This window comes from Anopheles moucheti, chromosome 3 (genome assembly GCF_943734755.1).
Source record: "Anopheles moucheti chromosome 3, idAnoMoucSN_F20_07, whole genome shotgun sequence".
NCBI classification, from domain to species: Eukaryota; Metazoa; Arthropoda; class Insecta; order Diptera; family Culicidae; genus Anopheles; species Anopheles moucheti.
Window position 1 is genome coordinate 31836522 of NC_069141.1, and position 22226 is coordinate 31858747.

Here is a 22226-nt window from a genome sequence, read left to right on the forward strand (position 1 = left end):
AGGTTGACTGGTTTTAAGTACCTTGTTAGCTGTCTACTAACTGTCGGTGGCTACTGACACCTTGTGCTTCTTCGGAACCACTCCAAAGCCGTATCCCGCTGCGATGGATTCCACGACTTGTTTTTGGAGATCGCTTCATCACCGACTGTTTTTTTTTTGCTAGGGGAACTGTTCCCAATCTGAAAATATTTCACTTATTCTCCGCGCTAGGCAACATGAATGGATCACCGGAATGAAAGGAAAATAATTCAATTTACCCTCGGCGCTCGGTAGGAGGAACCCGAAGAAACCAAACATTGGTCGTTTTGTCGGTCAAAAGATCAGACACGTGGGACACTGAGGTGGCGAGCTGTTGAACAAAATAATCTTCCCGCTAAACCAACACCGGGACAATGACGAAAACGCGGAAAATCTGACAGAAAACCGGTGCATTCAAAAGAACAAACATCATCCCGAGCGGGAAACAGATCACTGGACGGGTGTAGTGGATTTAAGGTTTTTCGAAACTAAATGAGCTCACGGTGTATAATGCCGCCTGTGGCGGTTGAAAGTTGATCGGATAAGCGCTACAAATCGCGTGTCTTAATAGGGCTAGCTTGTCTGTTTCTGTGCAACTGCATCGCCTGGTTATAGGATGGATCTCGGAATTGCTGTTGGTCAAGAAGGAGATACACTTTCACCAGATCGGCTTATTGGCGTGGGAAAATAAGGTACCGAAGCCTGCCTTGCTGCAGCTACGCTCGTTATAGATGTGATTTATGCTTACACCCACTTTGAGCATTCATTTAACAAAAAATCTGATAAAGGAAAGATGCAACAGTTTTTATCATATCTACTGTTACGTTTGCAATATCTACTGACACACATAAAATACAACAAGTGTCACGATGATACCAAAATGAATAACCAGGAAATAGTCACGTTGGAAGTAAAATAAACTAAAACATAAATTGGTTTCTGTATTGTCCACAGTTTACCTTGGATGCGCGATGTATTATATCATTGCATCATTAAAGAAGAAAACCCAAAACGGGACATGCAACATAAATAACGCTACTGTCTTGTCGGAGCGTCCGTCGTCCAGCGGAAGATCTAGACACATAGAGCACTGCACGCTTCGACCCATTTCACCTGTTTAATGCGTGTTTGCAAAGACGGCATATGCCTGAGATCCGGTGGCCTTTTTCCTATGTTTGGAACCATTATTCTCTGCCAACGGCGCCGCGATCTTGTCGTTTGACATTTTCCTGTGACAACGCTTTCCATTCCCTTGCGTCATAAAACTCTGTGGTTCGCGTTTGAGCGCGGTGTGGCAGCAGAAAGAAACCGAACATTTACTCATCCATCCAGCGACTGCATTTCGTTTTACTGCACTTTTGATGGACCTTAGCGCTTCCCTCTGCAAGGGGGAAGTTTTCTGATCGAACTCAAACCCAAACGCGTAGCTTCTGAAGAGGAATCGTCAGCAAGAAAAACTGCGAGATATACCCTTCCCATACCGACCGACTATTCCGGCCGGGAGATTAATGGAGGATCTGTTTGGGCTTCTGGAAACGCCTTACAACAGCAGCAGTAACGAATGCTGCTGCACCCTGTTTGCAAACGTGCGGAGGATGATTGCAACGTCAAAATTGCATTGCAATAGTAGTCGGCCAGGGTGGCTGTCTACGATCTTGTCACGGAAACTGTGTTGCGCATTGAATGGAAATGCGCCCCGAGCGCAGTGGGCACGGTTCTATACCGTATTTTATCTCACACGCCACAGAATGGGCCCCTTCCCAAATAGTGCAACATCATTGATGGATCCGAAAAAGACTTAAGGAAGGTTGTGTTGTCGGTGGAAAGAGAATAGCAAACCTGCAAAGCTACATGAATAAGCTTCATTAAGACGCAGATAGTCGCAAGGAAAACACTTTCGAAGCAATAGGGTGCCTTCGATCGATAAAATATTCGTTCGATTCGTTCCTTTTTTGCTTCGGCATTAGAAACGTAATGGCGTATGGAGGAGGATGCAATGAAGAACGATTTGAACGATTGCTTTTTGCCAGGCATCTTTGAAGCGTCCGATAAAGTTGACCTCCTGCAGGTTCGGCTGAACAATGGCTCACAAATAATTGAATAGTAACAACAAAACACAACATATCTGATCCATTCTCTATCACACTATCAAGATCAATGGAAAGTAAATGGATGGAAAGGCACTGAAAGATCAGCTCAAAAGCCTCAAGAATCGTTGAATCATCACCACCCCACCGTCAATTGCTTGAAGTACCTGGATTTGCTGAGGATTAAGATAAAGAATTACTTTGTTGCGTATCGTAGACAGCATTTTCAACGCTCGGGGAACACTCGGCAGCGGCGAAAGAGTTGCATTTATGCAACACTTTGACGTCCATGGTCCCAAATTAGCTAATCACGAACAAAAGGAAATAATGAAATGTTGAACAAACGGTGCCAGGCTAGGCAGAAAAAGGGAAATAAATTACTTAGAAGGTGAAAATCCATTTTCCTCACCTTTTTCCGAACCGACAGAGTGTTAATGTTTGCGATGAACGTCATTAGATTTGCTTCTACTGGCAACTGCTGTTCTCGCAGTGGGACCATGAGTAGACAATTTTAAGATTTGTTAAGAACTTTTTCTTACAATTTCGTTACCATAAGTTTAAAAGCATTTTAAAACGAACGATGCAATATAATGTAACAATAAAACAAAAGAAATAATAAATAATGTTATATCGTTATATTGTTATCAAAGTTTGATAAACAAAATCATTTTGTCATGCTCATTGCATAACTGTAGGCGCACATTTTCTATAATGCATCATTTCGCAATGCAAATTTACTTTTGTGGTGTTTTACTATCGTCTATTCATTGCATTTTAACAAAAGAGTTATCCAATAAGCAAAGGGACAAATAAAATTCGCATTACGCGTGTGGTTCGTGAGTTGTACACGAAGAAAAAAAAAACGCTCGGGTGAAAGTGACATTTTATGATGGTTGGCACTGGCATATTAGTTAACCGTCAAGATTGCGCTTCTCTTAGCACAATGAGCGTCGTGCCACAATAATGCTACTAACGAGCTTCCGAGCGTGACTGAATTGTTACCGAGTTGTGCCGAGTTGAAATGTCATTCGGAAGCTGTTGTTCGACAGAATTAGAAGATGAAATCATGGATTTTCAACGCTTTTTCACTAGTTTTCACAGTCTACCACTACCAGAAAATCACAATCACCACACCCAAACAAACAAACAAATCTACTTCGTCTCTCAAAGGGTAAGCATCTTGTAGTAACCTTTCGCATGAATAACAACTCATTGATGCACCTTTCGGCACAGTTAAGCAATGACCGAGATGAGATTTAGTTCTACATTTTAAAGGCTCTTGATTACTCTGCAGCTGCACATGATACGCTCGCAACTGACAGAAATCGATCGTTGCTTGATCACCTTCAAACCGACGACTTTTCGTAATGGTTTGTAGTGACTTTTGATTGGTAATCGTTGAAACAATTTTACAGAGTCTACGATTAAAGGTTCACGATTCGGCTTCATTCTTGATCTCCAGCGGGCCCATCTAGAACTTTGTTTGTACTCAACATCAACGGTACTGCAGTACCTATCCCAGTATAATGTAGCAAAATCCATTGCCAGCGGTACTGCACGACAAATTGCAACAAAATTCTTTTGTGTCGCACGGCGTGAGGTGATGTGGAGTTTACGATGGAGATTGGCGAATCTCAGCAAAATGTCAGAATAATTAGCTCGAGGATAGGTTCCCCCAATGCCGTGTTATTATGTTTGTTTGGATCGCTTGAAGGAACATCAAGCAGTCAGTCACCAGCAGTATGCTTTTCGCAATCCCTCTCCATTTAAACCGGACTGGCAACGTGGATCCGTCCCCTTCTTATTAAAGTCCTTGAGCGTTTATAAGAAACCAATAAGAGTTGCAGCTGCACGGGGCTTGAAGCAGTAGAGTGGTTTGCATTGTAGCGACACGAGATTTTAACCTTCGAAGAAGTTTGTTTGGTTTCAAATGACACGTTCAGTTTGTGCATCGGAACCTAAAGGGGAACAACAAATAATAATTACGATGGTCGTATACGTTGCTTACGCTTCCAAGTGCTCTGGGTAACGCTAATGCTGCCATTCGTTGTTCAAAAGTTGGGTGCGTTTTCCTACCACAGTTATAGCAAAAATGCAAACGTCAACAAACATGCAATTTTCAAAACCCAATGCAGACGTGATGCATTATACGACGTTGCACACTGCACATTTATGTGCAATGAGAGAATTAGGTCAAAATCGTATTTATCTTTTACCAACGCTAAGATACACGTAGCGCACTTCCTGCCTTTTTAAGTAAAGTATCTTCGCGGGGATAAATCACGTCGTCCCAAAGGAATGCCAAGAAAGCAATATAAATCGAAACACACACTTTTGCTGAACCCGACATGTACCGCAAGAAGCTCGTTGAGCTCTTTACTTGCAGGTTTGTGTGTTTAAAAACGATGACAAATCTTTTCCGCTAGAGCGCAAATCGCGCGCTGGTGCCATAGTTGCCTCGCGGCTCTAAGGCACTACGAAGATGGGTAATAAATCTATTCTCTAATTTTCCCCCTTTTCACTACAGCTTTAACGGGGAGCGGCGGTTTAAGGGTGGCGGCAAAGTGTCATATTTTGCCTGCTTCAAAAAGCATCTTTAGCGGGACGGGGTGAACACACATAGGTAGATTAATGTTCGATGACACTCAATTATGCGGAAAGTGTGCATGCTCTTCTTCAACAACGCTGGAGGCAAACGTATGCTGGCTCCATACCACCGTGTCCGTGTGTCGTGTCCGATGAAGACGTTTCACGTGCACGAGCCTTTGCTGAATGAAGGTGTTAATGGAACTTTCGATCGTTTGTCAATGCATCGGTTCGCTTCCCAGGCCCAACGAGTCCGCCGCAGATGAAGTAGTCGAATATGGGCGAACGTTTGCCATGGTGGTGGTGGCATCGTGCAAGGTGGTAAAATGATTGAAAGCCGTTTAAAAAGGGTTCAAGCGTCCCGGAGATCGGAGATCTAATCCTTCTGTGTTTCCTTCTGTTGAGTGATGACAGAAAGTGGGTATCGCGAAGATGCAGGGTTCGTCAAACATGCCCATGAGTAGAAATGTGTATTTTTGCTACATTAATGTTATTATAGCGTTAATGTTTTTTACATATTTGCTATTTCAAATAAATGATAGAATCCTATAAAAGTTATCGTAAAATTTATAGATATTGTAATATTGCTAGATAGCTGCAAACCCTTTAAACAAACCGGAATTACCAAAGATCGCGGAATTGTTGGGTGTTTGAGTCGAACCATTCATCATTGTACTAATGGTCACACTATGGCAATGCTATGCTCAAGATAGGACATTAGCTTTACTAATTGTTACTCCATCCCGTCCAACCTCCAACAACAACGAAGACTTCGTACCGCATAACAATTTGGGCCCTTACTAAACGTTTATGCGCATGCGGTTTATTTAAGGGTGGCTTACATTGACCTATCGTTGCTACCTCCGCTCTCCTAGCGGGTTAAAGAATGTTGTAGAAATTTTTGTATTTTTTCCCTCTTCCGATCGGGACCGTGCATGCAGCGCCTAGATGCACCGCACTATTTGAGACACCCTCATAAAAATAGATGATTCACACTCTCGGGGTGCATCCGTAGTGACAGGATCAAGCCTGGGCGCGCGTGCTTTGTTCGAAGGTCTATAAATTGTACGTTACTGTTAGTTGAGCGGTTGTGACCTCTGAGCACCACCCCCCAACTGGCAACTATCAAGAGCGAGAGACAAAAGGGAAGTTTGTTTTTTTAAAGCATCAGCATCATCTATACACCACTTTACCGTGCGGTGATTCATGAAGCAGCATTACCACGATGGGAAGGAGTGACTTACGAAGCGATAAAGAAACCGATAGCCCTTGGGCAAAAATTAGATACACCGGCGTGGCCCGCAGCTTAAACCAATTATGCAAATGCTTTTGCGTTTTGAGATAAGATAAACAAACATAGAAACCAATGGAATCAGGCGAACTGCTGGTGCTTGGTGAAACTGTTCAACGGTAAGACCCCTCGTATCCCCGTGGCCTGACGACGTCACGTCGAGTGCGTTGTGATAGTTTCTTTCACTCCTTAAAGTTTCCAATTCCCTTTTGCATATTTGTGAGAGGGTTTGTTTCGCTTTCTCCTGCATGATGTGATTATTTTCCAAAAATCATAAAACTTTACAACAGCAGCAAGGGGTGTTTGCCCGACGGGGTGAGTGTTGCGTTGCGTTGCGTACTCAATGCCATTTCATATCGAGCCTCGACTTCAGTCTCGCTCAGTTCTGTGCGAAGCGAGACCTTCAGACATTCCTCGTCGGCAATGCTGTGTGGACATTTGTCGGACGAAATGAAAAAAAAACCGCTTCTTCTTTTTAAAACGCGGAAACCGAACAGTTTGTCCGTGAAAATCCAAAAATAATCTGTGTCCATTTCGGTCGTTCCGTGTGCGGCGGCGGTGTCCGTCACCGTTTGCCACCCCGTTCTTAACAACCATAACCGAAGGAAAAATGTTATAAAACAGTAAACACGGTGACGGGCGATGTGTGAGATGAGTTTTCGTGTCGCCATTTATTCTACGCCCCTCCGAACGATGGAACTGTGGAATGTGTAATATTGGTAGGAAATTTCGGATCCGCACCCGATAAAACTTTACACCTCCCGGAGCTGTGACGTGCTAAGCCCGCTGGGTGGTAGCTAATTTATGGGGTGTTTATGTAATGGGCGGTGTGTACGATATAGTGGCACGAGATTTTGCGATTGCCACCTTCTTGGGTCGATCTCATACTGTGAAAAGTGTCTATAGTGCAGGCGCGAGAGTAGGAGGCAGGTGTAGTATTTCGAGGCAATTTTTGCCTCGTTGGAGTAAATCTGCTCCTTTTCCGTGGTAGAACCGGCAGCGTTTGTGGTGAGGTTTTCGCAATCAAAGCCACAAGCACACACTAATCATGCTGTTGAATCAGCAAAACAGTGAAAGAAATACGGTTCGCCGACGATCGACACCATCACTTCCCTGGCTTCAAGCAGAGCTCGATGTAAGTCTTTGTTTATTTACCAACAATCTGGACCGGGTTCTGGTCTCGACGAAGATTTCCCGACTCTCTTCTCAGCAGCAGCAGCACGCAGGAATGTGGGAGTCTTTGCGTTACGCGAAGACTTACTTGCTGACGACGGCTTTCGGTAAAATAATTTAGAACAACTCCCATTTTGATGAACAGATGAAGAGCTGTCTAGACAGCGGCACAGTATTCTCTGGGAGGGATTATATATCAGCACATTCGATTCGATCGTAAAATGTGTATTGCGTCCTCGCACATTCCTGCAGCCGTTTAATGATGCCGTGTGGGAGTCCGTTTGTTTCGTCATGGTAAATATTTTCGTCGATCTTTACTCAAAACTTTAAAACATAAGAGCAAAATGGTAGGAAATATTTCCCACAGCGAATGAACGATATAATATCATCACAAGATAACCGCCTTGAACAGCTGAGAAAAATCCAAACGCATCTCTTGAAAACACACAAACCAAATCAACGAATGATTGCTGTTCCGTGTTGAGTAATCGATCCAATTTTGGGTCCAAATGGAGGTGGTCGGTCCAGATGGATGGGCACAAAGGAAGGATGTCTAATTTTTCCTGCACATTTTGCCGCCCGGTCGTAGAGTAACTATAAAACCAAAAACCAAAAAAAAAAGCTCGATAGAGAGACAGGCGGAAAGAAATAATAAATCACACCTGTCCAAAAACAACAACGAGCTTCTTCGCTCGTTAGCGATGAGTTTGGAGGTGAGCAGAAAATTTATGTATCTTTGATCATGGTCCATGATAGTCTCGTCATAAGTCTCGTCGGTCTCGTTTGGTTTCGTAAGATGGAAAATAATTACTTTGTTGTTTGTGATCTTCAATTTCCTGCCTGTAAGCCTTTTTGCGTGCGTATGATGATGTGGAGGCGTTACGGCAAAAGAAAGTCTCCATTAAGCGCTGAACAAGGTCGGGAAAAGTGAGAAGGATTGCGATTTTCATACGAACATTCCTTTACAGTGTTGGGACCGATTCAATGTGAGCTAGTTGAAAGCCGTACTAAAACCTCGTTAATACTGCTCTAACCCACCAAAATGGTGCGTGGAACCGAAGCAGTGGAATGACTCGCAAAATTGTCACAAATTGCATCGGCAACCATGGGTGGATCTAATTTCAGTGACTGAGAGAAAAAAAGCCATACTCCTGTGGCTGTCTTTGGTCGTGTTTGGGTTTTTTTTGTTGCGGAAACAGCAGGGAACGAACCTAACCTAGTTTTCGCTCGGCCACACTTTATCCAATGCTAATTTATGGCCCATGTACTGGCCTATCTCACACCTGCCACCAATTTCACCAGGCAGGACCCGCGAAGCGCCTTCCGTTTTGGGTGGTCTCGCCGTATCTCGCGATGGTAAAAAGCACATCGCGACCAAAGCCGCAGGCATCTTTCTGTGCAGAGCTGGGTGAAAGAGGTCCAATTAGTGGCGCGGTTCGGTTCTCAAGGGGCGTGCAATTAGTGAATTTATTGATGGGAAATGAGTGAGTGATTGAACCGTACGCAACAAGGTTACTTTCACTTTAGCCAATGTCGGGCCGGCCTTTGCACATGGATATGGCCGGGCGACAGAAGAAAATAGTTCAGCAGGGTTGATCGTTTTATTCGCCCTCCTTTCAAATCAGGGGTCCAAATAGGCGCTAATGTGTCAGATGGTTGTAAAACTTTAGTAGCTGGACAAAAAAATGCCGATATGCAAGTATTTCCTGCTGAGAAATCACAACATTTAACCTATGTTCCAGCCCATCGGCACAATGAGAGCAGCAGTGAATATTAACATTATGTATAAAAACCCCTTTCGAAACATTTTCAAGGTTGCGTTCTAATTCAATTCCATCGATAATCATACACCCGGAAGAGAGGGAACGGTTTGGAATCGAACGTTCGGTCGCCTCTGAGCCACTCATAAATCGTTTCGCCTCTTTAGACATGCGTGCGCTTCCATTTGTTTTTGCCTTTCCTTCGTTTCTTTCTTCACATTCCATCTTACTCTATGTGTGGGACAGAAAAAAGGCCAGCGTATCGAAAAATTGCCGAAAATGATAGCCTTTCGGTGAACAAAATAGGCGAACCGCGCCAGCATACTGTTCCATTAACCGATTGATGGCCCGCACAGTGCCGCACCCATTAGCCAGCCCGAAATCGGCCCTGTTTACGCCGATTCGTGTTTCACCAAGGTTATAACGCACAACAACGGGCTTGAATCGAGGGTTCGGCTCCCAGTTGTGTGTCCCAGTGGCAAACGGAACCTGATTTACATAATTTTACAGTTTACAACACATCGGAGAACCGTCCGATCGTGTATTGTTATCCGACGTTGAATAGGGATTGGCCGCCCCAAAAGGGGAAGATATGTTTAGCTCCACTTATGGTTAATAGTGCTGACAGGTAACGATGCGTTTTTGACGCCCGAACGCATCATCACATCCGATGGTTTTCAATACGATCGATAATAATTTACGATATTGGGCCAGATAAGCCTAATGGGAAAACACACTCCAGAGACGCGAATAGCTGGATAGCTTGTTGTTGGACACTGTAGTTGCAAGCGCCTCCAATACCACCCCACGTACTACTCTCATGACGATACTGCAATGCAGGCTTTATATAAACCCGGTAATCAATAATGTCCGATAACTTATCAACCATCGTGGGTTGTTTCGATTAGAGTTCTGGATACTTCAATAGGTCTGGTACAGTGGGTTTGGGCTAATCTCGACGCACGAATGTTACACCAATACTAAAAATGGTCAAATTGTAATTGTACGTTCTTATCCGATTCGTTGCAGGAAATTTATCGCGAAATCAAATCGAACTCCCGGGCAGTAGCAGCTTGCATTCGTAGCTACGAACGTGACCGAAAGTCTGCCTCGTCTGCATCCGGCAAGGGATCCCTCACGCCGGAAGTCGAAGCATCGCTCGGAAGCAGCAGCACCACCAGTGGCCATAATAGTAGTAGTGTCCTATCAACCGCCGAAGGCAAGGGCAAGGAGAACGGGGGCGGTGGAGTGAAAGGATTAGAGCGGCGCTACCATCTGCTCTACCTGAAAGCCTTTGAGATACAGTGCCTTTTGGAAGGACTATTAGATAGCAAGACTTCGGTAAGTTGGACATTTATGTGGAACATTGAACATTGAAGCTTATGAAGATCTTCTTCCTATTGCAGAGCTCAGATAATAACGCCAGCTTGTCGGACACGGATGAAGAGCCGGCCAACAAGCTAGCCCGCGTTAGCAGCTCCAGCATCAAATCTCAGGGTTCTAATCACATCGAGACATTGAATAATGTAAGTAAACTCGTAGTAGGTGTTCTTTTGGCGAGCGTTACTCAATTATCTCCCTTTCCATCTTTACAGGAAGAATGGGTTAAGGTAAAGAAGCTATCCAACGCTGGTTTCGATGCCGATTCAGAAGGCAGCGATAGTGAAATTGTGCCCAACATCATTGCCTACAGTGGAACGGGCAACGCCTATAACAGTAGCGGTAGTAGCAGCCAGAAGCAGGACCTCCATCACCCGGGTACGGGTAGCATTAGTAGCAGCGCAGTAGCATCAACATCATCACCTAGCTCGGGTAATCTTATGATGGAAGCAGACATTAACAACCTCTCGACGACCACGACACTTTCCGATGCCACGACACTGACAACGACAAGCTCGAAAGCAGCCGCCGAAGCCTCCGCAGCCAATGCCGCGACCGTGCTCAAGGAGAACCTTTTGAACAACAATAACACAACCATCGAGAGCGATAAATCGATCATCGGGTGCGATTTGGTGGACGGTGGAGCCCTACTGAGCAGCACTCTCGACACGGTCAACAACAATGCAGTGGTTAATGGCAATGCAATCGTCAAGGAACACACGGAACGTCACGTTGGCAAAGGAACGGCACTCCGTCATGTAAAATCGTCCTCACCGATAGGATCATCCGGCAAGCAGAAGCGTTCGAAGGTGAGCGATTCGTCGAAGTTCAACCGCTCGAATCGTAAATCGAAGAATTGTGCCACGTTTTACTTCAAACATCGGGACACGGACTCGGAGCTGAACAAGGATTCAAGCGAACGAACCAAATCGGATGATTCATCACCCAGTACATCCTCACCGTCCGCTTCTTCGTCCGAAGGTGACGACGAATGGGTGTACAACAACGGTGAGCAGGAAGACGATGACGATGAGCTACTAGCGGCGACGAGAAAGAGTGCCGAAGAAACGCGTGAAGCCGGTGAAGAGGAGAAGGAAAACAAGCCAGACGCTCAGGTGGATAAGCATCAGCGCGAAGAGTTGGGAACGGGTGCCTTAAAGATGACCGCCGGCAGGGAACCGAAGTCGAAGAAGTGTTTAGACTTTACGCGTGATGCGACACAAAAGGGCGGATCTTCCACGCCGAATGGTCGCAGCGGGGGACGATCGTTGATGATGACGTCGATTGGAAGTTTCGGCAAAAGCTCGGATACCGTCAACAGTGCCAAAAGATCGAAGGTATGTTTTTGTTGGAAGGTTTATCCCCTGTGTTTGCCGTTTAATTAGCATTATGTGGGCATTATCCAGCTTGAGCGCTGTGTGTTGAATGCTTAACATTGCAAGAGAGCGCCCCAAAAGCAGCTTACTCTGTTGATAGGTCATTACTTTGTTCAGAGGTTCTTATTTTTTGTTGTTGAATGTTAATCAGCTTGCTTTTAGCCGTGTTCTCGTTCTTTTATATGAAACCGTCAGCACAAAAAAAGTGGAAAGAATTCTAACTTTTTTGTGCATATTTCATGCTTATCCTTCACTTCACGTAGGCCTTTCCAACGGGCACTGTGATGTATCGATTTTTCTTACAAATTGTGCTACGTGCAGCTGGTCACAAGCGTGTCAAACCGGCAGCACCGAGCAAAAACGGAGCATTCGTATTTATGTGTGTGTGTAAGTGCCGTAGCTGATTGCAATTATTTTCGTTGTTTTTGCATCTCTTCACAAAATGGAGACCACCCTCCCATCCCTAGCCCGGAGTTTATCGGATGCGGATGTAGCGACCAGATTCAGCTGGGTCAGGTGGAGGTGTGGTGTTGGCAATGTTTCGATAATCAACGTCATTAGTGTGGCAAAATGTGTGTTTGTTCCACAGAAACAAATGCTGTTGCTGTTGCTGAGACGCGCGTATATGCATGCGCAACCATCTGTGCGCTAGTTGTGTGGTCGCAGCAGTTCGTCAGTATGCAAGGAGATCTCGTCGTTGTGACAAGTGTGCAAACCACAAAACGCTGCTCCACAAACCCTTAGCAAGGGGTGAAAACGGTGTTCTACAGAATACAATCTGTGCGTTTGTGTAGCTTGTTTTTTGTTGTTGGTTCGTTTCTTTGTTTTGTTTGGTAAACTTATCTTATCTGCTCGTGGCTGTAGCATTAGATATCGCACGAATGGAGTGGAGACAGGTTGAGTGTGCGCATCATTTAGCTACTTTCGCGACGCAACATCGTTCCAGTTGCATACTGAGCAGTGCTTTCTTCTCGATACAATAAAGTTCCGTACACTTGCACAATCGTTCGATCGGCTTCGATACACAGAGAGTGAATGTAGTGCGCATAGAGAATAAGTGACTCACTGTTGGTAGTGGGAGTCTTCATCCTCACTGCCAAACCGTGCAACTGACGGATTCGGTTGAAAAGACACATTTTCTCACCTGTGTGTGTGTTTTTTTAAAATTATTTCTCTTCGTTAATGTGTTTCTGTTCGCGCGCTGGCTGTGACGCTTGTGCTTCGGGCGACTTTTCTCCTGTGTTTTCCATTTCCAGCCACCGCAGTATGCAACCAGCTCGATCCAAAGGTTAGTGCTGCATGCCGAGACGCTGGTGCGTGACGAAATTTTCGCCAAAAACGCAGCGGCGGCAGCTGCGGCGGCTGCTGCGTCGGGCAGTACGCCCAAAACGGTGGTGAAAAACCCCAACTACTATCATCACCATCATCACCATCATCATCATAACTACAGTGCAAACAATAGCAGCAGCAACAACAGCAACAGCAGCCATCATCAGCCACACCACCACCACCAAACGTCATCGTTGCCATCGTTGCCGGGTGTTGTTGGGGTGGGATCGGGCGTGGGTATCGCGAGCATTATTGCATCGCACGAACCCCAATCGCGGCACGGTGCCACCGCGCATAGTCAGCATCATCATCACCATCATCATCACGGTCACGGTCGAAAGGCGGAGAAAGCCATGAGCAATCTGAAGATGAATCTGATCGAGGTAAGTGTGCATGACGACGGACGGGCGTGTGTGTGGGGGACAGGCTTTTCACCGAGCGCCGTAACGAACGTGGAATACTTCCCTCTATTCGATGGTACGGTTAGTTGGTGGGGGGTAGAGGTATCTTGTTAGTTCCATTGACTAACGCCGTCGTAAATCGAGACAAACTCCGTGGAGCGTTTGTTGAACGAAACAGCTGATTAAATTGTAAACACTTGTTTTGCTAATGTGCCACTTTCGTTTTTTGTTGTTGTTTGCTTACTAGGAATGGCTTGAAAAGCAACCGTTGGATGCTCCGGTGTCGGCACCGCTGCTACCAGCGTCGGTACCCACGACCGACTGTGAAGCGTCCGGCGAGTACACCGATTCGGATTCGATCGCACGCGACACGGACAGCTCGGAAGGGTTGGCCAACTCGGTTGCCACCTGCCTGCAGGGCGAACAGACCCAAACGTCCCAGGAGTTGCTAAACGATGGTACGTCCTACCCGTCGGAGAACTCAAACGATGTCTCGAACGACGACGAAGGCGTTGCAACCGATTCGAAAGGCGGAAGCTCTGCCGCATTGACGAGGAGGACGGCCACATCCACCGCACCGGGAGGAGTATCGGCCGCTAGCTCAAGCCCTTCGCTACCGATTTCGGTAGCGCACGGTGGTGGCCCCACCAACAGCGGCAGCACATCGACGGTAGTAAAGCGTAGACCGCATCGTTCCGCTACCGACCGGCCCTGGTCGGTGTCGTGCATGTCACAGCTGAATTCATCCGGCGTGGAAATTAATCAGTACGGCGGAACGGACAGTGGGAGCGGCGGTGCAACCGACCACCCTGCCACCCATCAGCAGGGTGCGAGCAGCAGTGGTGGTGACGGTAATGACACCAGCAACCGACCGCTGACGGATCATCGAAACTTTTCGATCAGCGAATCGGCACTGAACACGATGTCCCGCAGTGGCTCGTCGATGGTTGGAGCTCGCGGCAGCATGAAACCGACCTCCAGTCAGCAAACCGTCGTGCGCAACTCCGAAAGCAAGGGTTCGCTCAAGAAGCGTAAGCTACGGCCGCGTCGTAAGGTGAGTTTGTGACCGGAGGTGGGAGCTACAGTGCTTCGCGTTACTTGTGCATGTGCAATAAAATAGCACGGTGCACGTGTGCGGCGTCCTGCTTGAAGGTGAATTAATGGCATTTGCAATTGGCAATGCCTACACGGCCGTGGCGGATTGTATTGGACGTTTAAATTGGTTTCGAACGAAGTTTTCGGAACCGTGTCCAGATGGCGAGTGAGATCGTTGCACAATGTACTGGCCACAGTGGTGGTCTACATTTTTGTGTGCTTTTCTAATTTTGGGCTTTGTTTTCCTGTGAAGAAAAAAATAGTTTTATTGAAGGGTTAACGCCACCGGCAAACTATATTACACACAGTCGATTGGTTTGTGTGGTCGACAGCGGTGAAGGTTGCATCATTTCTAATTTAATGCAAAGTATATTTGTTCCTTGATTTCACGAAGTGATGTAATAAATTATTGCAAGTGTTAGAATAGCTTTAAACGAATCTCGAGTTAAAGGTAAATATTGAAAAGAATTATCTTGACAAAATGGCATCATTATTGGAGTTATGATATCATCGCTCAAGAATATTGAAAAAAAGCTCCGTTTTTGACAAACTGAGCTAAATTGCATATGTGCCGTGCTGTACAGCGCTGAACAGATGGTTTGCAATATATTTTACTTTACTTGGAACACACTCTCTGTCTGTGGTTGTGAGATAAAAAAGTAAATAATGTTCCATGGCAGTTCCAGATTTTTTGCTGATGGTATTTTGTTGTTGCATTTTTGCACCACTGATAAACGTGACGAGAATATTCCATTTCCATTAACATTGCGCTGCGAAGTGTAAGCCACCTTTAGTGCACGTCAGATAACGTTCAGTGTGACAGAAGGTCTTGAAGGGCGTGAGTGACTTCGGTTCTTTTGATATACTACTTAACGGAATTCGTTCTCTTTTGATCTAATTCATTCTATTTTGTGTCGTTCTTTCTTTATTTGTATTCAGAATCGTATCGATGAATCAGGCTCGGATGAATCGCAACCACCGCAGCACAGTTCCTCGACATTGCATCTGCTCCAGCAGTCACTACTACTGCAGTACAACGCACTCACGGGCGGAAGTGGTCAACCGTTGCGCGAGATTCAACTCTCCGGTAGCAACAGTAGTGTGGCGGGCGTTGCAATCACAACCAGTGGCAGCCGGCGGTTACTGAAGTCGGAATCATTTTCCGGTCGTTTGCGGCTGTCGGACGATTTGCTTACGTTGTCCTCACTGTCCGGTTCTTCGTCGCGGAAGTCATCCTCCGTACGGCAGACGTCGGCTCGGTCGACGAAACGTTCGCAGGACAGTGAGGAAGAGTTCGGGTGCCCGATGGCGAAGCCCGAGTTCCGGATCGGTTCACTGACGCGCACCCGGTGCGGCAGTCTCAATCTAGGATCATTAGCAGCGCTTGCTAATTATAATCTAGATGGTGTGGAGAAAACGGAAACCGACCTGAACGGAACCGGCACTGGCACGGAGGAGATGAGCAGCTTCTCGGAACAGGCGTGGGATAATTATCAGGAAAAATACATGTCCGAACCGTACTCGGAGGATCGTGATACCGATGCGGCCCGGCGGTTACTCGACTTTGGCGATGACTATCGGAACTTTATCGACTCACAGTCGGACTGTGCGTCGTCGTCTTTGTCGGCAGCCAACATGGACTCGCTGTCACCGCCTCGATTCCGCCTGAAGTCAGAATCGGCCAACAAGTTAGAGATCAACGCTAACTCGCTTAATCGTCGGAAACGATTAGATGAGTACCGAATGGATGACCGATACGGTAAGCGCTATCATTGTCTAACCGAATTATTGAGCATCCGGTTAATGTTCTCTTTTCACTTCACCCTCCCCACAGGTAACAACATGAATTCTTGGTCCAGTAAATCAGGCAGTCCCCCGCAATCGTCGACCAACGTGAGTACACGAAAGCACGGTTCGCTTTCGTTCCTCGAGGCAACTCCGCTCGCAACGATGGTTGAATCGAGCGTACCGAACGGGTTGAACTCTGGTTCCATCGGTGGACCTCGTCGTCGTTCGTTGCGTTCGGTAGACAAGCACAACTCGTCGGCAGCATTCGTGCGCTCGCTGTCGCACGAAACGAGCAGCAGCTCGAACAACGAGTTTGACGAGGACATGGAGGCGGAGGTGAAGAAGCTGCTGATCCAGAGCAAGATCCGATTCGCCAACACCGAAGCATTGAAGGCCAAGTGCCATCTGCTGAAGCCGGACGACTACGTAAGAATGTTGCTTCTCTATTACTGTGATCTATGCTTGCGTTACGCATGTGTACACTGCTGCTGTATCAGCGCTATTTTGTTCATTTTAGTTTGTGTGTTTTGGGAGCTGTGTTATGGTAAAAGTTGAGACAGTATGAGTTGCTAAGTTTGATGGGATTAACGAAGGGCAAGGGAACAATCACTGATAGTAGTGTGCATGTGGGGAGGTGATACTTCAGATGTTAAGTATATAAAAATATAAAAGAAACATGTTAACACATCAAAAGTGTGTGTACATAAATAGAGAAAGCGTGAGCCTGTTTGAGAGGGAATTTGTAAGGAGGCACTGATTATTTCAAACCATTTTACTCCATGTTCTATCGGGAAAGGAAACGTCTCTAAAGGCGTTACTAGCTTCCAACGTTCGGAGCACAATATTTTAATTTCTTCTCTTTAGCTTTATGAGTGTGATATGTTCCCGTAGATAAAACATTGCCAAGGATGTACCAGTAATAGTAAGTTTTGTAAATATTCGTTTAAATGCTACGTTCACAAGATCTAATACAGAACTGCTTGGAATTAATTAGGCCTTGTAATAGTGAAAAAGTGCCAAAAGATGAAGCAGCACCGCCTTTCATATAGCTCAGCACCTCATGATGGTGAAATTGTGCAAGGCGTAGTATACGTACGGTGGATTTCTAATCTAAAGAATAATATTTCAAATGACCTTGCGCTCATATCGATCATTCGGCTTTACTTATCATCCATCATTAGCATTAAGCAATTGGAGAATGTATTGTTAGGTAGGCTGATAATTTGCTAACTGTTTAAACCCCTTGTAGGATATGTACTACCGTCATCTTTCTCATTCTCATAACTTTACCATAACCTCGTCCCATAGCCATAGCCATCGTTCATTAATCGTGTGTTAATAGCTTCGTGTGTGAGGCATAAGTTTTGTATCTTCTAACAATGTTCTTCCGCTCTTTTAATTTTCCCCTTCTAGAGCGAAATCATCACCACCTGCCGGGAAAATGTCCGCTGCCTGGAGTCGGTGTTACGCTGCCAGCCGGGCACGGTGCTGACCGCTGCCAAGTGCCAAGATTTACGAGGTAAGCGGGTGCATTACCGTGCACAAAGTAGTAAACCTTCTTCTCCAAATGCTCGCACCGATGAAGAGGGACAGACGGAAGCGTATGATGAAAATGAAGAGCGCGACAGTGACTATAGTGAGGACGGTAGTGACAGCGAGGAAGGTAGTACAATTAGCTGTAGCGATAGAAGTACCGATAGTTACGCTAGTACGCTAGGCAGGCGCTCGGAAATGGAAAGCCAGGCAGTAAGCCAGCAACAGCAACCGTGGAGTCGTTGTGCTGGGCAACGGGGTCGTAGGGCAGCCGCGTACAGAAGGCAACCGCCACAACCAGGCAGACAAACCGCAGACGGTAGCGATAGGACAAGCGGGCTAGGGCAACAGGGTAGCAAGGAGCAGCTGCAAGTGAACGGGCTGCAACCGATACCACCCGCTCGGAAGGTACGCGGTCGCCTGCCCCGTTCGCGGAAGAAGGTGATCGTGGTACGGGAAGAGTGTCGTTGCGCTCGCATAACGCGTTTCATTGCCTGGTTGATCGATTTCCTGCTCGACATCGGCAATGTGATGCGCAACTTTACGCTGTATCGGTTTTTCGTCGGTGTGCTGAACGGGTTCTACCGGCTGGTTGATTTCTTCGGCCGGGACCGCACAACGAACGCACCCGCCACCACCGGCACGTCCACCACCGCATCCGCGGTGGGTAGTGGCAGTGAGAGCGGGGTAGGAAGCTTGACCAGTACCACCGCCACCTTTGCCACCACGAAGGCACTAGCGCGTGGTGCTGACGATATTTTGAAACGATTGACAATCGGCATCATCTGAATGTCGACGCATTTGTCCACGTGCAACGTGCAACCGTACATGTATGGTTAGGTGCATGTATGGCTGTTTTTTTTGTGTGCGTGTATGTGTGTTCTACTCTTCTCTCTACTCTTCTGTCTTGCTTGTACTCTTGCTCCTTTTCCTTGCTATCCTCCACAATCCAAAGGGTAATCGCCGTAGCATATATCTTGATAAGGCGCGTAGGGCACAATTTGATGATCGTCATTGAGGACGCTTTTTTGTTTTGGACAACAGTTACAAGCCTTAGTTTTTACTGCATTACTCTTTCGCATTTCTCTGTTGTGTTTCTGTCGAATCTTAACCGAATAAAGCATCACAGGCTTGCACCTCTGAACACACATAAACGCATCCATTGCACTGGCTTCATTTTATTTCTGTACATCGCTCAACGTTTGCACTCTGTCTGTCCGCGGTATTCTTTTGGTTGGTTGTTCCGTTTGTTCGTTTTGTCGTCCCGTTGTGTTGGGTTCTGTTGTGACGATCGGTTGCTAGTAGTTGGTAGTTGGGATAGTGAAGATCATCTCAGTTTATAGAAGATTTCTTAATTGCTAACATGACAAGGCTCTTGCTAACGCTTCTGCACGTTTGTCTAACATAAAACATCTCATCTTACTATATTAACAAAACATAACTTAAAGAGATTAGTGAAAGGTATTGGAAGCGAGGATTCATACATACAGGACGTATTTTAGAATATTTTCCCCATGCATGCATTAATGTTGTAGTCAGTGAATGTTGGTAGATAGGTGTTATTTTATCATTACCCTTGTTAAAGTTTGTAGTATACATTCCAAAATAGAGGGTAAGTATCTGATAGGACGAGCTAGACAGCATAGCTATTTAGTATCTTTTGTTAAAAAAGACACCAAGAAAGAAATCATTTTGTGATTACTCAAACATTCAATGTATCTAAGTAAATTCTGTATATCTGACGGCTTATCATGTGCTTTGCAATCGCTCGCAGTCGATTAGTCTTCTTATCAACTTCACACGCTCGCTCACCGCCCTTGAATGCGTATCGCTGTCCTTCAACAGCATCCTTGACCATGAAGGAACGACCTCGATCCACAGTACTGTGACCTAATTTTAGTACATCCACCAACGCAACAAGTCAGTCGCCTTTGGCCGAAGAGAATCCAGGTCAGGTGTGATTCGTCACAAACAGGTCAAGGCCATACAGAAGGTCATTCCTGGCGTAATGTAATTCAATTACATCCGTGGAATAGGTGTTCCAGTGCAAAGAAGAGAAGATGCGTAGCTCGTTTTGTTTGTCCTTCTTGTTTATGTTTATGTTGACGGGGCACCCCTTTATGTGTGGGGACGGTGTTTTGGGGTCGGATATGTAGCAGAACTACTGGTGTGTTGTGCGCATGCCCTTGCATAATATGGCGAAGGGGCAGGGTGTTGGCGACGGTTCTACATTACCGAAACGTCATTCGATTGTGCGGTTTGGAACACATTACTGTTCCGCATGCTACTGCGGAAAACAGACACATCTTTCAATTCTATTTGAAGCGTTTGGAGATTGTTTCCATCTCGTGAAAAAAACCAGTGAAGAAGAACAATTAGTTAGCTTGTCTGAGGAACGTAGACAGAATAGTTTAAAAAAAACAGCCCTCCCCCATTGGTGGCGTAAGCGTTTACATCTACTTCTGGATGTTGGTTGCTGGTGGAAAACTCATTTAGATTCCATCCGCACCAAATTTGTTAAGCACTGGATTGCCTCGAAATCAGCACCAAGAGTGAGAAAGATACAGCGGGCAGAAGATGAAACTCAAGTGTTCGCCGAAGGTGCACTGGTGGAACTGCGTAGGGCCAACGATGGTAAACCAACTCGGTCTGGCAACTGTAAGCTGATAATGGCACCGTTCGGGGTGGTTTGTGTGTGGTTTGTGTCAAGTTGTTTTTTTTTTTGGAGCAAAAGTCGACACCAAAAGCGACTGGTGCTGCTGCAGTGTGCAAAGTGAGTGAGTGGGGACCCTACTGAGCTCTGGACCGTGTGTGTATGTGCGAATCGTATCGTTGCGAAGGGGTCGTCTAGGGTCGAACCGTAGCGCCGTATGAGAGCACCCGGTGGGGTGTGAGCTTGCACGCTAGTATTCCGCCGAGTAGTCGCCGCGCTGCACTAGCGTTGGACGGTGAGGTGCTGTTCGTGAGTGTGTGCCGGTTCGGTGGGAGGAATAGACAGAGCGATAGCGTTGCACAGATTGCCAATTGGAAGTGATTTTTAATGTCAGCAGGAAGCATCGATTACGCGAGAGGAAATTCGAGTCTGCCTGTGTTGTGGTTTGGTGTTTTGCGACGCGCTGTGATGATCATGATGACGATCTTTGGTGGTTTAGACTAGGTAGACACCCGGCAAATGCGTTGAGGTGTCTCTGCCCCTTGTTGGCATATTCTCCAATAAGTCGATACTCGCTGGACTGTAACAAACGCTGTGCGCGATGTCGCGAGTGGTAACGATCAGACAAAAGTCCCACCAGGCGGTGCAGACCGATAAACTAAACGGTACATCAATAGCTCGTCTTAGTAGATGTTCATCTCGGAGAATGAATGCACACCTCAAATATCGCCATTTTATCCAGTAAGATGATACTAATGGTGTCCTTGCCTCCATACCTTTCAACTTATTTACAGATACAATCGTCTGCTGGGAAGGGCTGCTCAACTGGAGCGAGCGGCGAGTCATTAGCAACCAGTTCCTGGAAGACATACGCTCGCTGAAGGATGTTCTGGATGAGCTGGGCAGCAAGACGTTCAACATCTGCTCCGAATCGCACATCCAGCTGGCGATCGATCAATTGAAGGTGAGAATTGCCGTCCGTTACGAGTGTTTAGCGTCGGTTAAAAATCACGCGCAATTCGTTAAGCAGCAATTAAACGTGTCGGCACGCTCGATAGAAAGTGAATTACAAACAGAGTGTTCGTTACCGCGCAAGCGCAACAGTGTACGTGATCGGTAGCCGTTACTAACAAACATCGGACATTAATGGTATCAAAATAAACGATGATCGAATGCAATGTCGGTAAAGGTGGACGGGTACAGTGATGGTGCCAATTACTCTGTGCAAGTAATTAAAAAATACCGTATCGTAAACACACCACCCGGCCAACGATCTTCGCCGATGTCGTAACGCGATGTAGTGTGTTTGGTGTGGACGCTCTACCACGTGGAGTTGCACGTGTGAGGTTTCATTTTAAAAATATTTCATGCTGCGAGGGTATGACGATCATTACTGATGCGTGTTAGCGAGAGATAAGATGATCTTCACGCGAGAGATATACCCGACGGTGACGGCATGTTCGTCGAAAAGTACAAAACGCGTCAAAAGGCTTTAATCTCTCATGCATAGTTCTACGAGCATTAAAGGGGTTGTGATATTTGTGGCATGTAGTGCGTCTTCATGCGTATCCAAGCGGAATGAGGAACTCAATTTGGTTATGGTTATGAAAGTGTGTTTACTACCGCTCCATAAAGACGGCGCATAACATAATCACCTCTAAGTGTGAATTTTAGAGTCTCCTCGCCCATTTGTTGACATGCCCTTGGTTGGGTTTCTTTAAATTTTTTTGTAATGTTTTTGTTTTTTTTTCGATTG

General features: G+C 46.1%; 1 protein-coding gene across 1 annotated transcript in view; it reads left to right on the forward strand.

The window, feature by feature from the left end:
* LOC128304666 (klarsicht protein) overlaps positions 1-22226 on the forward strand; it is a 184381-nt gene that overhangs the window by 158943 nt on the left and 3212 nt on the right. The window contains exons 5-13 of the mRNA XM_053041874.1: positions 9945-10256; positions 10322-10441; positions 10511-11632; positions 12928-13383; positions 13649-14455; positions 15436-16255; positions 16331-16710; positions 17698-17803; positions 21265-21434. Coding sequence (XP_052897834.1) covers positions 9945-10256; positions 10322-10441; positions 10511-11632; positions 12928-13383; positions 13649-14455; positions 15436-16255; positions 16331-16710; positions 17698-17803; positions 21265-21434 — 4293 coding nt within the window. The remainder of the gene's footprint in view (positions 1-9944; positions 10257-10321; positions 10442-10510; positions 11633-12927; positions 13384-13648; positions 14456-15435; positions 16256-16330; positions 16711-17697; positions 17804-21264; positions 21435-22226) is intronic.